We start from the raw sequence: 15,237 nt of genomic DNA on the forward strand, positions 1-15,237 counted from the left end.
TTCCATTCACAGCAGTCCAGCTTCAATGTTTCATCAGCTGAGTGTCACACCCAGTTGAGTTTCAGATACCTCCAGTGATGGAGACTCAGCAGCCTCTCTCGGCAGCCTGTTCCAGTGCTTAACCACTGTCCTGGTAAAAAGTGTTTCTCCTCAGTAAAAGGCAATAGGAACAAGATGCACTGAATAATCACTGGTACAAAAATCCTGAATCAATCAACCTGTACTTGTACTTCTCCTGAAGCAAGAACATGTGTGTGTGCAGTGAGATTGTAACCCAAAAAGTTGAAATTTTAAAGGATTATTGTTACATGTATACCCTTGGGGACTTGCTGCCCTCACAGTTTCTTGAACGCCAAGAATATAGGAAATAATGCAGCTAAGCAGGCATTTGTGACTGCAAGCCACCTGTTGCATGCTTAATATTAAGGAAGAAGTTATCTGTAAGCAGATTATTTGTACTGTGCTTCCAAGCATTGTGTTCTAAATAGTCTTGAACCAGCATCTGTTAGGCTTGGTTGTCTGATTTTCAAAGCATGGATGTCAAGTAGCATCTCAGGCATTTGTAGTTGTCAGTCATAAAAGAAGAAACTTTATATTACTTTTGGGCAGGGAGAAAGCGTTAATTCCTTCCATGTTTGGTAAACTCTCTAGAGTTTAGTGTAAGAACATAAGAATACAGCACGCAGAATTAAATGATCCCTGCTAAGTCCCTGTACCCCAATATTTTGTGTCTGCAGTGGTCATTAGTAGATGTCAAGAGTGGGGTACCAGAACAGAGTAGCACTATAGCAATTCTTTACAGTTCTGTCTTCCAGGCTTTCAATAGTGTGCTGCTCAAGGTTGTCTTCACATGATGCCTGTGTGTTGAAGGACAAAATAGTGATGTCTGTATATTCCGTTCTTATGAATTTGTCCAGTTACTGATGATTTGCTGTATATTTACCTAATGCCAAAATACTAACACAATTTGTAGTATATCATATACAAAAATGTCTTTCACAGATTTTTTAGAATTACTTTTGTCTCAAGGAGCTGCTATTACATTACAGGTGAGAGGATGTGATTGCAATGCACTGCAGTAGATCTGACTCATTATGTCAGTGTTTTATGGTACTCAAGTAAGCATGTTTGCAAAGTAGCAGTAAACCTTTCTGATGTGCAATAACATTTCAGCAGTTACTGTAGTATTCCACTGCATATTAACTTTTACTGCTTCTGTGCAAACTTACAATAAGCAGGAGTGCTAGAAAAGGCTATAGAAGTTTGTAAAATAGACCCTGCTGTAATGCTTTCAGTTCATGAACTAGTTTTACAGTGTACGTTTGGGCTAGTTGATGATGTGATTAACAGTAAATTTTGAAATGTTTGCTTCTGCAGAAGATAAATGCATAGTTTCTACACATCTTAGCACTCTTTTTAGGTTTTTTTGATGTTACTCGTGTAGCTCCTAGTCTGAAAAGAAAAAAGAACATAGTATGGTTTCATGGAACTATTTGATGTTCTTAATTATTTTTTAACAGATACAATAGCATGCTACTGATACAAATGTTTTGAAGAGTGTGTGCTATACATTTAAAGTATGTTGGTAATGCTGTCTTGGTAGAGAAATTCTGTTAAAAATAACTATTTCAGTAGATATATTAACTTCGTAGACCCTACTGTGTCAATGTAATTCACAGAGAGTTAGTCCTTATGTTGTACAGACATCTCCGGGAGTTTGGCAAGTTGCTTAAGCTTTCAAGAGGAACTGTTTTTTCATTTTAAAAATGGGGTAGTATCTTGTCCATGCTCATGTCTCCAAGGGCTTTGATGTCCTGTGGTGTTTCCTGTGTTGTCAAAATATGTAATATTTATATGCTAAAACCATACACTATCTAAGGCTTCCAGATGCTTCTGTTGAGTTTAATTTGAAGGTGAATGGATGACTAAAAATGCATATAGATTTCCTCTTTTTCTGCTATGCCGTTATATGTGGTACTTAGTAAGAAAATACCTAATCAGAAATGAATTTTATAGATTAGTTCTAACAGTTCTGAAACAGAGGATCTAATAACAAATATACATCTAGAATCTCAGCTGTATCAGCATTTTTTAGTATCACAATAATGAAAGTAATATATTTTTATACCAATTGCAATTGCTTCTAGCATATTCAACACCAGGTGTGCCAGCATTATTTAGAATGCAAGTTGAATTGCTATTACACATTTCAGCAGCAACATACCACAAATAAATCTCAACTATTTCACAGTGTTATTATAGATGCTATCTCTTTCTTTAACCCATAGTGCTAAAATCCTGAAATGGGGAGCGTGACGTGCTGCCACAAGCAGGAGTTTCAGGTGTAGCGTTACAGTTAAAGTATATTTTTTTGTCTAATGTTGCTGAGCAGGTAACAATACCAACAGTACCATCATCTGTAACTGGTAGGAGTCCTAATATAATCTGTGGAGCTCCAAATAATTCGCTAATTCCATTTGACTTTTATAACTGGAAAAGTAAGAAAACTGTTTGTGTAAGTTACATAAAGTGCGAAGACTCAGTGCTGTTTTCATCAGTACTTAAAAGATTCAGTAGAAATATTGAGATGGCATTGATAATTACTGTATACTGTGTGCAGCACCCAGCATAAGTAGAGCTGATCTCATTTGGAGAACATCTCAGGAGCCAGATATCTTTGATGTCAAGATAGGATTTATTTTAAGCATCATCTGTCTAGTTTTCTACATAATTATAGATGCAGTAACTCACTTTTCATAATGCCTAAGCATGTACAAATGAGTACAAAACTGTCAGGGTGTTTGGGGCTGGTCCTGTTCTGAGATCTTCTGTGCTAGGAGCTTATTTATGTGGTGGAAGAATACAAAAAGGCTTGCCACTCCATGTCTCTGCCCTTTAATTAGTCCAGTGCAAGTCCTGGTTTGTACACCTTTTCAGTCTGAAATACATCTCTGCTCCCATCTTGGCCCTGAAACAATCAGCAGTGTAAATCACAACTGATATAGTTATTTCAGTTTCAGTTACCATGAAGAGAGCTGAAACTCTGAGCGTTGGCAGGTACAGGATGCATGGTATCTCCAGGGCTCCGGGTAGCTCTGGGCAAGCCCCTGCACCAGCTGCTGTGGGGACTTGCTGCCAAACTGGCTTCCCAGTGACAATCCACCTGAGTCTTTTTGCATCCACTCCAGAGATAGTTTGTTCCAGTGCTTCTGCTGTGGCACAGTCTCTCTTCATTTTCCACCCCAAAGATACTGTGTATGTAAACTAAATTTTCATGCTGGAGGGCAGAATATCTCAGCTGATACAATAAGCAGAGGTATGTGAAGCCAGCAGTGGCATATTAATATGTACTAATCAGAGCCTTGGCTCAGGCTAAGTCCTGTGCCTTAGCCCTATCTTTGTAGCAAACTTTTGAAATAAAGTACTGTTATTTTTTGCCCTCTGTTCTTTATGATAATATAGATTATGGGGAATTCAATGTATCTTAGTTGAGTTGTGCTCTAGAGCAACTTGTAAAAGTATTCTATTGCATTATTTATTTGTTTTTGAAAGTTCATTTTTTTATTCCCAAGAAGACTTACGTGGCACTGTGGAACCCAGAATTGGACAGGAGACCCTGAACTGTAACCTACAGCCACCAGCACTAGGCTACTGCAGCTCAGCAAAGGGAATTGCTGTTTGGAGTTGTAGGTATCCGCTGAGAAGCGAATGGCAGCTACATGCTTGTCTGGGCTTTAAGGATATTTTGGTTAGGTTTGTCCCACATATCCTTCAGCATTGTCTGTTGTCCTCTGCTGGAAATTGTCTGTGCCTTCCGTACCTTCTATAAGTGTAAATATGTGAATGAGGCTAAAGATACAGAGACATCACCTATTGCTTAATTTACCCTAGAGAGATTATTTTCTAGGAGATATGTATCAACAAGTATTTTCAGTAATTGACGGAAAAAAGTGCTGACTGACTTAGTAAAATTTCTAGGTAATGAGATCTGTAGGGAAGTTTTAATCTTTGGAAGGCTCTGGATGAACTGCCGGTAGTTTGATTAACTTTTTGTGTGTCTGTATTAACCTTTGCTGATTTTATACAGTGTAAATTCAAGGCTGCACGACTAAATTATTGTAATAATGTTACTGCAATTTCCTGGCCTAACTAGCTGGTGTATTACATTTATGTGCTTGTTTCTTTGCGTGTTGCACATGCTCAGTGAGCATCTTCAGTGATTTTCTTGTTGTAGCACATGTTGACATAATGCAGGCCATGCTTATATAAATGCAAGCAAGTATTTCAGCGGTAAAATGGAGTTATGAAGACTCTTAGTATTACTGAGGGTTTTTTTCGTCTTCTGCCAGGCAAATTTCCCTTGCAACTTCTCTTTTTCTTTTTTCTTTTCTCTTTTCTTTTCTGCCACCTCTTGCGTGTCAGTGAAATGGATGGGGTTTTATGTTTCATTAGCATTTCTCATAAGGTCTGCCTTTAGACCAGTACCCATTTTCTAAATTGTACTTCTGTACGGCTGGAAAAAATCATGGTAACCAGATGCAGTATTTGTCTCTGGCCTGGCAAAGTGTTAGATTTAACAAAAGAAGCTAATAGAAATGTTCAAATTGACCCTTCTCATCATGTGGACTTCTTGGAGCTCAATCAATCTCTCATTATTATCAGAGTTATTCACGCAGAGGCAGAAGTGCTAGTATTTCTCATAATCAGCCCTTGAGCCAGATGTAATTTGCAATTTTGAAGCATTGTATTTTGAAACAATAATGCATTAAAATGAACAGAGCAGGAATTAGAAGTATGGTTTGGGAGAGAACATGTTGAAAAGTAGCCATGGTTTAAACGCTCTCCCTAAGTGCTCTTAGTGGACACTGGTAATTAGAGGCACACAATGTACTATTAGTAATAACCTAAATTGGTCCACAATTTTTGAAGTAATCTGTGGAGCGGGACAAATGCAACAACAGAAACGTGCCCATCTTGCTGCATGGTTGCAGGGCGGCAGTTGTCAGTGGGGAGCGCTGGGTGAGGCTTTGTCACTGGTTCAGTGCAGTGTGAGCAGGAAGCGGTTGGACTCGGCAGCCAGCGCACGGAGGATGGTTTTATCCTAACTCAGAAAAGAAAAAATGCTTATGTTATAGAAGAATAGCTACTTTGTACTTCAGACTCAAAACCAGTCAGGCAGCTGTTAACAGTAGCCTGCTATTGATGATCAGAATTTGGGAATTTTTTTTCATCCCTATGTACAATATTATTTATTGCGAAGTAGAGCGTTGTATGTCTACTGTTATGTATGTAGTCTGTGAAAAGTGAGTTCATGTACTGGAGACCTTCACTCAGACTTTTTCAGGAGCCTGCTCTTTTACTTTGTAAGCAAGACTTTATTTTTGTGCAATTTGTATTTACAGTTTTTCAGTTACTGTTTAACATCTCGTAACCCAGTAGCTAACAGGGCACTGCTGACTTGCTGGACAAATTCTCTCTGAGAGAGGGGACAGGAGCATTTGTAAGTACATTAAATGATGGTAATGAAAGGATATGTTGCCCATTAAGATTACATTATCTATTAGAAGACTGAATTAGCTTGGCTGTGTCACACGTATGAGCTACTTTCTTCACTAACAAATAGCGCACACTTAGTGTGGGGCAAGTAACTTTGTGGTCAATAACTACTCTCTTTTCTGAATACATGCACAACATTAGAGAGTTTCTGCCACACAAACAAACTTTAAAATGCTTAGACTGTTATGAAACTTCCATTAAAATGTCATGTACTGCTTCTGTGGTTGCTGTCATCACTGATGATTGCTAACGTAGTTGTATCTAAGCAGAAGCACTTTTTTTTTTTTATTCCTGCTTCCTTCGGGGATGCCACAATCCACAGTTTAACAGATCATGGCTGACCACCATGAAAATGAGTTATTTATGGTGACTCTTAGTCCATTGTGGTATTGCTTGCTGTGTTGACTCGGCCATACAGCAGAAGAATCTTCAGTCTTTCAGCAGCAAGTAAATTTTATAATTGTAAAATTATCCCTACTTCCTTTGACCTTCTCAGCCTGTTTTTAAACTGAAATTGTTTGGATTAGTTGTTAGATTTTTTCCCTTATTTCTTGTGATTAATTAATTAATTTATTTATTAGAGCTGTCAATGGCCTTAGCTAGCTTTAGGCAGTCATGAGAGGCAATGCCAGAAGATTATCTTATGTTTAGAAATTTGCAAACAGATGGTCTCACCGTAAAAGAAATCTGTTTTTAAAAGTTCCACCATTTTATGCTAGAAATAAATATTACAAATGCTTAAGTTGTGAAGAGAGAGCGACTTGGTGTGAATAATATTCTGCTTGTTGTGTCATGCCTTTCAGGAAATGTTATCAAAACTGTTTATGAAAATAATTGAATGAAACCTCATGACATGTCTCTTGCTTTGGCATCATACCCATATTCTATGAAGTTAGGATACTCACTCAGAAAGACAGACAGATTAAGTGGCTGGAAACGGTTACCAATCCCATATGTTGTTTCCACTTCTTTCCTGGAAGTTGTTGGGAATCAGCAATGACATTGTATATGAAATGTCACGATTTGTGTGACGTCCTTGCTGTTGTTTTTTAATAGCCTTAGTTTGGTGAGATGTACGAAAATCCCCACCTAAATAGTGCTGAAAAATCATTTTTAGTGTTCGGAAAATGAGGCAGAGGGTGGTGGGAGAAAATGTATGAATACATTACGGAAGACCTTCATGTGCTTTACAGTACTTAGGCAGAGGGTGGCAACTTCTGAGGAGGCTGATAATTTGGAGTGATAAACACTTTGGTTCTGTTGGTTTGAATTTTGTGTTCATGACTGGGCCCATGAGTTTCTCTATTGCTTGAAGGCAAACCTTGTTGCTCTAAAGAGTACAAGTTACCTCTCCAGAGATATTCTCTGTTTATCTTTTGTAATGCCTCTTTCTTGGGTTGGGACAGCACAATTATCTGGAAACCCTTCTGGGAGGGGTCTTCAGCTGAATGTTGCACCAGAAGAATTGGTGCTTTATCAGTTCTAACATAGACAAAGAAACCTGGGGAAAATGGAAAGTTATAAATGTTCATTTTAACTATGCCTGCAATCTCCTACATCAAAGTGCTTCACTCCTGTTGCCTGTACACGAGTATTTCTGTATCATGTCAGAACAGTACTGCTATTGAGTCACTCCAACAATTATTCTCTTTTGATAAATAGAATCTGATCTACTAATTTGATTAGATGTGATAACTGGCTATTTCTAGAAATACGTTGCAGATCTTTAAATGTTTGCACTTACAAGCATATTTTTAAAGATAGCACTTGATAAATTTTGCTTTGAAAGGAAGTTTTGTAAACCCTCGAGTCATCACTGGCAAGGGTAATTTTTGTTACTGTGCTGTGTTGAATCCTTGTTTACGCTTATTAAATTTTATTTTAGGAACAAGATGTTTTTGCATGTCACAATCTTTTGCAAAATAAATCTTATGATTTTCCTAATACAGCAGGGTGAAAAAGCTTACAGCAATCGTTGCAAAATCCTTTGAGTAGTATTAGGTTGTGTGTGTCTGAATGTTGTTTGCTACTATAGGGAAAGGAGCATGCCTTGAAGACAGAAAGCACTGACAGAATAGCTCAAGACACTTACCATTTGTTAATTTTTAATGATGGCCTTTTTTCTATTAAGGAACATAATGCTTCTGAGCTTCTGTCTCAATCAATTTTTGTGTTTTTTTCATTAATCAACTAATGCATGTTTCTTCTATAGCTCTTTATTCTAATGAAATATGTGGATGATTTGGCAGACGACAATGATTTCATCAGTAACGCATCAGAGTAAAATCCATTTAGGAGATGATATGTATATTATTTTTTTAGATCCAGGATGCTGATATATATTCTTTTAAACAGAAGCTATTTTTGAGATGGGTTGTAAATGTGTAATTTCTGTTGCTACCACTCACACATCCTCCTTTCTTCATTTGTTCCATCTATATATTTATTTAGGCAAAACCATTTACATATTCTTTATTTCTGCATATGAATTTTATATACATTTCACATATTTTATATATATGGCATCATGTTGTAGCTTCAGCTTGTTCTTTAAATGTTCTGCTACACAGTCTTCTCTGTTGAGTCTGGCACTGTTTATTTCTGATGCACTGGCCCAAAGCCACCGAAGGCACTGGCTCGGCAGAGCCTCTGTGTCAAGCACTGTAGGCGTTGGATTAGTCCACCTCGTAGCTGATGACAGTTATTCAAGCAAGTAAGCCAGCTAGGGACTGGTAGAGAGCTTTGGGTTGCATTTTAGTTTGATTAAATTATCCAGAGTTCATGGGATTTCCTACTTGACGGTCAAGCTTTGGGCATATAGGTCTGTGTTCTTGTCTTTTTATTAATAATTAGGATAAAGTTACAGGGTCTGAGGATGGTCCTTTCCTCTCATGTGACTTGGCTGTTATATTATAGAGATCATACTTTTAAAAAATTACCCTTTTAAATTTTTTTTTAATTTCTTAATTTACTGCGATTGCAATTGTTTGCTGAATTTGAGAATTAAGTCTGTGGATCTGTGAATATGACTTTGAGCATTTACATTTATCCTGAAATTGTCTCTAACCCTTAATGTAAAAGGAGAATTAAGAAGCTATAAATTAAGTAGAACCCTGGAGTATCTTGGCAATTAGAATGAACAAGATTTCAGCTGCTCTTCTTCATCAATTTCTCACAGTCTTGGATAGGCAGTGTATTTTTAATTTACAACCTGTATTTCAATTAGTCATAGGAGTCTTTTCTTGAAGCTTTTGCTTATGCAGTTGCAGAATAAAATTAAACTACTTTTTAGGTGTACTTTTTGTAACTGATGGGTTTAGATGAGATACTGAATAAACTAGCTGTTGCGCGAAGTAGTGTTCCTGTATTTATAAATGTTTTTACTATTATAAAGAGATTATTCTATACCTATACAGTTTGTGTTCTCAAAAAAATATTGAACTCTATGAAAGAATACATTTATGAACAGAAATATAATATTTTTTGTTATTTGAGATTTGGAGGAAAATGTGCACTTCCCTTTGCTCTTTGTTTTCCACCTTGGGTAATCGTATTCTGTGCTCTGCTTCTAAGGATGCAGACTGAGGTAGCAGTGGCCACAGGACAGTGTTGTGCTGCTGTGGCTGCAGGAGACCCACAGTATCTGCTGTAGCTCAGGCTTTAGCATCAGAACTTTTGTCATCATGAATATGTTTGTGAAGCAGTAGTGTGCACTATTTTGCTACACGCCATGTGGTAGCTTGTGTCTGTGCATTGGTATCTTAGGCACTGATTTAGGTAGGGCTGTTATAGCTCACAGTCAAATTGTTGGCACTGAATTTAGCAGATAACAGGAGTTGGAATTAGATTCCCAGGACAATCTGAACATCAGTGTCACAGATGCTCCTTTCTGCACCATTTTGTTTTTTAATTCTAATAGCAGTTCTTACCTTTTTTTTAAATACTGTTTTCCTTTTCACTAATGCAAGGAGCACTGATAGTGCACAGAGCTTGAGTGGTGGAGCTCTCATTTCTGCTTCAGAAGGCAAGTTGTAATTTCATTTGCATTTATAAGAACTGCAACTAGTATCCCAGCAGCCAGCCTAACAGCAACGAGAATGAGACCATCGCAGGTTCAGACAAGTGCCTGGAAATCTCCAGGTGCTTCAGGCATTTGCTAAGCAGCTGCGTGCAGTGCAGAACAGTTCCTACATCTGGGAAATGAACAGTGAGGACTGAGATCAAATCACTTGACAGTATCCTCAAGGCCATGTCCTTGCACAAGTCTAGAGTGTCTCTGACATGGATAGTGATTGCTGTTTTACAAGGAAGATATCTTAACAATTGTGCTTTGGGAGTTTACAGCCTTAGGTTTTTATCATTAAGTGAGCAGCCTCTTCAGTGGGGAAGTTTATTATGTGGGTGTGCCAGGACATTCAATATGTGCATTATGGAAGAAATACTATTGGAAGTGGTGAAGCAGTAAAGTTCCAGTGTTGCCATGAGTCACCTGTGGGACATACATCCTAATACCATCTTCCCTCCCTTTGGATTATCTGAGCAGCAAAGAACTCAGCTTCACAGTGATGCAGATGCTGTTCAGTTGTGTCATATGAATTAATGGCGGGGGGGGCAAGTCAGGGACTATACCACTTGCACTTTAACAAGGTGAAACTTTTACAAAGGTAAGCCAGATCTTTTCCCTGGCTGATGCATTCAAATTGGGGTCTTTCCAATACTGGGAGTAATTTTGGGGACCTGACCCAAGATTTCCTTCTTTTGACTATATCAGCTACTTCTGGGCTGCTGGGAAAGGCTTTACCACTGGCTGTGAGGAAGGCACAGGTTGGTGATAGGATGTACATTTGGTGTTTGAAAGGGTATTGCATAGACAGCATGAATTTCAGTAGTGCAAATACTCTTTAGTTTTATTTCTAAGTATCCTGGTTTACCTAATATTTATGAATCAGAGTAGGAAACATCTGCCTGAGGAAATCAGAAGGACTGGTGACTGAATAGTTTGACACCGGCATAGACACCGCAGTACAGCTGAAGGAATTTTAGCAGTTCACTTTACTTTATCAGTGTGCTTTAGAAATGCTGAGTGTTGCTCTTCTGTAGTTAAACTTGGCTGGAATATGAATGTTAAATAATTCATAAATGTCTCTTACAAATTGGGTGGAGAGGATGGTGATTTGGCCTAGGGGCTTCTTCATGCCTGTACATCATACTTCATGGAGCAACAACTTTTAATAGAAATAAAAAGCAAGCACACTTACTGTTAGCAAAAGTAATCTTATGATAACCTTTGAATGTCATTTGGAGTGTTGACTTCTCATACAGAAAAAAGGAGCGCGTGCACACACATGTATCCCCACTGCAGTTCTTTGAAACACCTCTCTCAAGTGTTTGGTGTAGCCTGGAAAATGTATTTCCTCTGTTTGTTACCTTTGCTTACTATTGTAAGCTTAAGCTTAACAGAGTTGCTGTTAGACTTGTAATCTCAGTGGAAAAGAGAAGTCTAGAATTTGTGAACATTTTTGCACAGAGGTCTTCCTAAAAGTATGCAGACATGTTCAGAGCCAGACTCACTTGGAGCAGCATATTTCCAAACTATTCAGCATCTCCTTGACTTATTAGTACTGTGGAGGTGCTCTCTGTGCAGGTAATCTTGTTAAGAAGAGGAAGCCACAGTGGGGGCTGGGGGAGGACAGCATTGACTGTTCCAGGTTTGAATGTAGGGACAGTGACATTAATGTTGCTGAACTTGTTACAGGCAGTGGTGATTTTGGCAGATATATCCCTCTGCGGGTGACAAAATCCAGAGAAGGCAACTTTGCAAGACCACTGTGGTTCGTACTCTGCCAGGCTGTCCCTGCTGGTATGACCACAAAGCTTGTTAGAGGCTGGCACTGGAAAGTCTCTTGTCAGAGTGGGGACATTATAGCCAGGCTTTGAAATGCCTGGGAAAGGACCAGAGATGTCTTCCTGGAGGCTTTATCAGGACTGTCCCTGAAGGCAGAAGGAATGTTCATTCTCATGATCAGAAGAACACCCTGAAAGAGAAGAAGGGTTGTTGCCACAGCTTGCTCCCAAGTCAAAGGAAATTGCCTACAAGGATTATTAGAAGTTTCCTGGGTACTTTATATTTTTTAATAAGGTATTGATTTCAGTATTGTGACACTTGCAATGAATTGACTTTTGGTGGTAGAAATTCTGTTTTGCTGCAAAACCTGACGGGTAATAAGTAATGTGATTTTTTTCTTTTTTCTTTTTTCTTTTTTTTCTTTTTACCCACTAGTTCTTTTCAAAAATAAACTTGCTACTCCAGAATGTGGTTCATTCACTTTGCTTGACATTTTGAATGATCGAGAAAGGGCAGGATACAGAAGCAAATGCAGGCATCCCAGAGATGCCGTGCTACAGTACCACATATGTTATGTGTCTCCTTGCAGCTCTCTGTGTTGTCAGTCAGACCCCTGCCACCCTCATCACTCTCTGTCTATCAGGATAAAATGGCTCAATTGCACTGGTTTTCTTCCAAAACTCCTCTCTTGCCTAGAGGGTTTAGGGCTATTTTAAATTAACTGTTTTCTTTTATCTGATGTACGACACCCAGGACTTGATTTGAATCTCTCGTGTAGTATATGTAAATGCTTTGTATAATGATTTTGACCACTCTCAAATAAATAGGTGGATGCTTTAGAAGATGCATGCTGGTGTTTCTAGTCACTGAATTTAAGTATGTCTGTTCTACACATAACATCTTATGAAATGAGAGACTTTACTTAGTATTTTGTGTTTCTTAACCCTGTCACGTCTTATGCCTTTCCCTTTTCAGATAATTATTTATCAACAATTTGAGGTTTTATATCCCTGAATTACTTTGGAAATGAGCAATCTGGAAAATGTGGAGAACAGCCACATGCTGTTTGTGTACATGCTCCTACACTGTACTTTTGTATTGTTCTGTTTTTAAACAGCTGCCCTAAGAGCCCTGAAAATCTTCATGCAGTATAATAATGTATTTTCATGGAGTGGTCAGAAATGAATCTTTCTGCAAGGTTGCTATGTGTTATGTATTCAACCCACACCATGGCTTTGTACCAGAATAAACAGGAACAAAAGGAGAACTGTTATAAATGTCTGGTGAATTCTAAGTGTTTTTAACTGTTTGTTTATGGGTCAGAAGAAAGTTTTAAGAACATTTGAGGTGTCCTGTCCAACCATTGCTAGTCTTAGCATGTTTCAGTGCTTTCATTTCACTTTTGTTTTGAACCTGAGTGTGAAGTGTCACAAATATCAGTCTGGTCTCATCTGAGCATTAGATTAAAAAAATAAAATTTTCATTACTTTTGGGGTGATAAATGATCCCACAATTAATAGGCATGTATTATAGTAAGGTGTTGTTTAATTGATACATGTTTTCCCTTCTGACTTAAATAGAAAATTATTACCTATATTTTATTTAAGGGCTATATGTAAGTGTTCATTTAGTTCACTCTTTGCAAAAGTAATTCCGAGTAGGTCTGAAATATCTTAGAAATACATGCAATTTTTTCCTCATAATAACTGAGTATCTCAAATGCCAAACTGTGCTCTCCCTGAAGGTTTAAAAGAAAACAGTGAAATGTTCAGATATGAGAGAAACCTGAAACACTTGAAATGTAGCCAGTGGAGGGGAGGAGGAGACATGAACAGGGCAAACACTGGGTTGTCAGCATCCCTCTTTGTCTGGGACAGTTTAGCCAGCTCCATCCCTCCACTCAGACTTCTTGCAGTGGAACACCCTTGGGAGAAAACAGTCATGAGTAATGAAGTTTGAAAAAAAAGAACCCTTGGTGCTGAAAAAGAATAAATTTATATTTTTGGATGGCATCCACTGTGTGTTGAAGCTGCACTCGTGGGATGGGTGGTACTGCATTCTGGGTAGTTCTCAGACATACTGTGCCTCTTGCAGTTCATACGTGAAAGCCTTCACTTAATGTAAACTTGAGTTGCGTTCTTTGGCAGTGACGGTCTTGAGCAATTTCTAGGACATTGTTTGACTGTGTATTAAAGAACAGTGACATCAAAATGCTGGCAGAATAAAAGGAATGTGGTCCTATCATGTTTTTGTTTTGTTCAGTTCTTTAGTGAGGAATTCTATAAAGTTTAAAGAAGAGTGAAATAGGAATAAAATTTAAAAAAAACTGCACAAAACCCTCACAAGCAGCCTGAAAATATTAAAAATTGTGATTCTGAGGTCTTTGCACGTTCCCTTCCTGGTTTCCCAGCAGCCCTCTTGGAGGACTGTCTTTGTCATAGGAAAAGGAAAAAACAGTTTTGTTCATTTCACAAGTTAGATTCTTTTTTTGTGTGTTATTAACAGGTTTGGCAAACATCGCAAAGATGACAAGAGTGAGAAAACTGGTAAAATAAAAGTGCAGGAAGCTCTTACTTCAGAAGAGGAGAGAATACGAATGAAGCAAGAACAGGAGAGGTAGACTTCAGTATTTGCTTAAACCTTGATAGAGAGAGTTTGTTTTTTAAATTAAGTAACTGGAGTTCAGTTTTCACTGATGAAATTCCCAAATGTTGATATGTTTATATACTTTAAATAACAAGACGAAGCTGCACTTATTTTGGACATCCACAGTTTCTTTGGCTGTGTTAAGCATCTTTTATAGACCCAGAGCTCCTTTCCTTATTGAGAAGGCTGAAGTAATAAAGTGAAATGTTTTCTCTATATTTTCTATAACTGATTTTATTGACATTTTCAGAAAACAAATATTTATATAGAATGAAATATGTTTTGTATTTTTCTTCAAAGTCTTGCAAATCTAGTTTTTTCATTGATATATTTAGAAAAATCCTAAAAATTATGCTCACCAGTGTCTCTGTCACTGGAGTTGAGATTATTTGTGTGTCATACAGTCTGTTTGTGGAATGATATGTATATTAAACTGCTAATTGTAAAAATGACTGGTGAGTACCTCTACTTATCTTTTTCAGTTTCCCTTAACTTTAAATATCTATATAATATGTATGTCATATATTCTTCTCAATATTTGTAACTACTTCTCATCCTGTCATAGCCCTAGATATTTGGGGCCTAGACTCTGATATCTCAAATCAATTTAGTCAAAACTTTGAAAGCTTAGGTCATAAATTAACTAGTATTCAGGGGTGTGTGTGGAGAGAAGACCTCTTTGAGTAGACATCCTTTCAGTAAGGAAACAAACTTTAAAGGGATATTTAAAGTTTGAATGCTGAATGGTAAATAGATTCAGACGCATTTAGCAGTGAAAGTGAACTGTGAATTTGAATGATTTATCTAAAATTTATGCTATAGCTCAACCATAAATTGAGGATTGATACAGGTATTATGGAGGGAAGTTTTGTTGTCCTTGTACAGGAAGTATGACTAGTTAGTCCTTATGATCCTTTTAACCATCATCTCTATGCACCTTGGTCTTCTACAAGTAAAAAGTTTATAAATGATGGCTTCATCATTCTTAACAGCTCACCAGAATAGTAGAGCCACAGTATCTCGTGTGGTCTCAATTGAACTCAAAATGCTTTGCTTTCAGTTCTTTTGCGGTTGAGTTATTTATGTTACAGTTAAGACAAGCTAGGGGGTACACATTTATTAGTTAATGAAGATCAGCAGTAACTTGTTAAACTGCAGAAATTTTTTAATTTGTCACTATCTGTGTGGAT

At 37.7% G+C, this 15,237-nt stretch overlaps 1 protein-coding gene across 14 annotated transcripts in view; it reads left to right on the forward strand.

Moving 5' to 3' along the window:
- Positions 1–15,237, forward strand: part of PARD3 (par-3 family cell polarity regulator) — a 450,646-nt gene that overhangs the window by 317,927 nt on the left and 117,482 nt on the right. For 10 of the 14 annotated variants that reach the window (XM_069859364.1, XM_069859353.1, XM_069859356.1 and 7 more), the window contains one exon: positions 13,907–14,017. The exons of 3 other annotated variants lie outside the window; for them this stretch is intronic. In XM_069859364.1, coding sequence (XP_069715465.1) covers positions 13,907–14,017 — 111 coding nt within the window. Of the gene's footprint in view, positions 1–11,311; positions 11,758–13,906; positions 14,018–15,237 lie in introns of those variants that run through there. One more of the 14 variants, XM_069859365.1, reaches the window with a different exon arrangement.

The sequence above is a fragment of the Phaenicophaeus curvirostris genome, chromosome 6, assembly GCF_032191515.1.
Source record: "Phaenicophaeus curvirostris isolate KB17595 chromosome 6, BPBGC_Pcur_1.0, whole genome shotgun sequence".
NCBI lineage: Eukaryota > Metazoa > Chordata > Aves > Cuculiformes > Cuculidae > Phaenicophaeus > Phaenicophaeus curvirostris.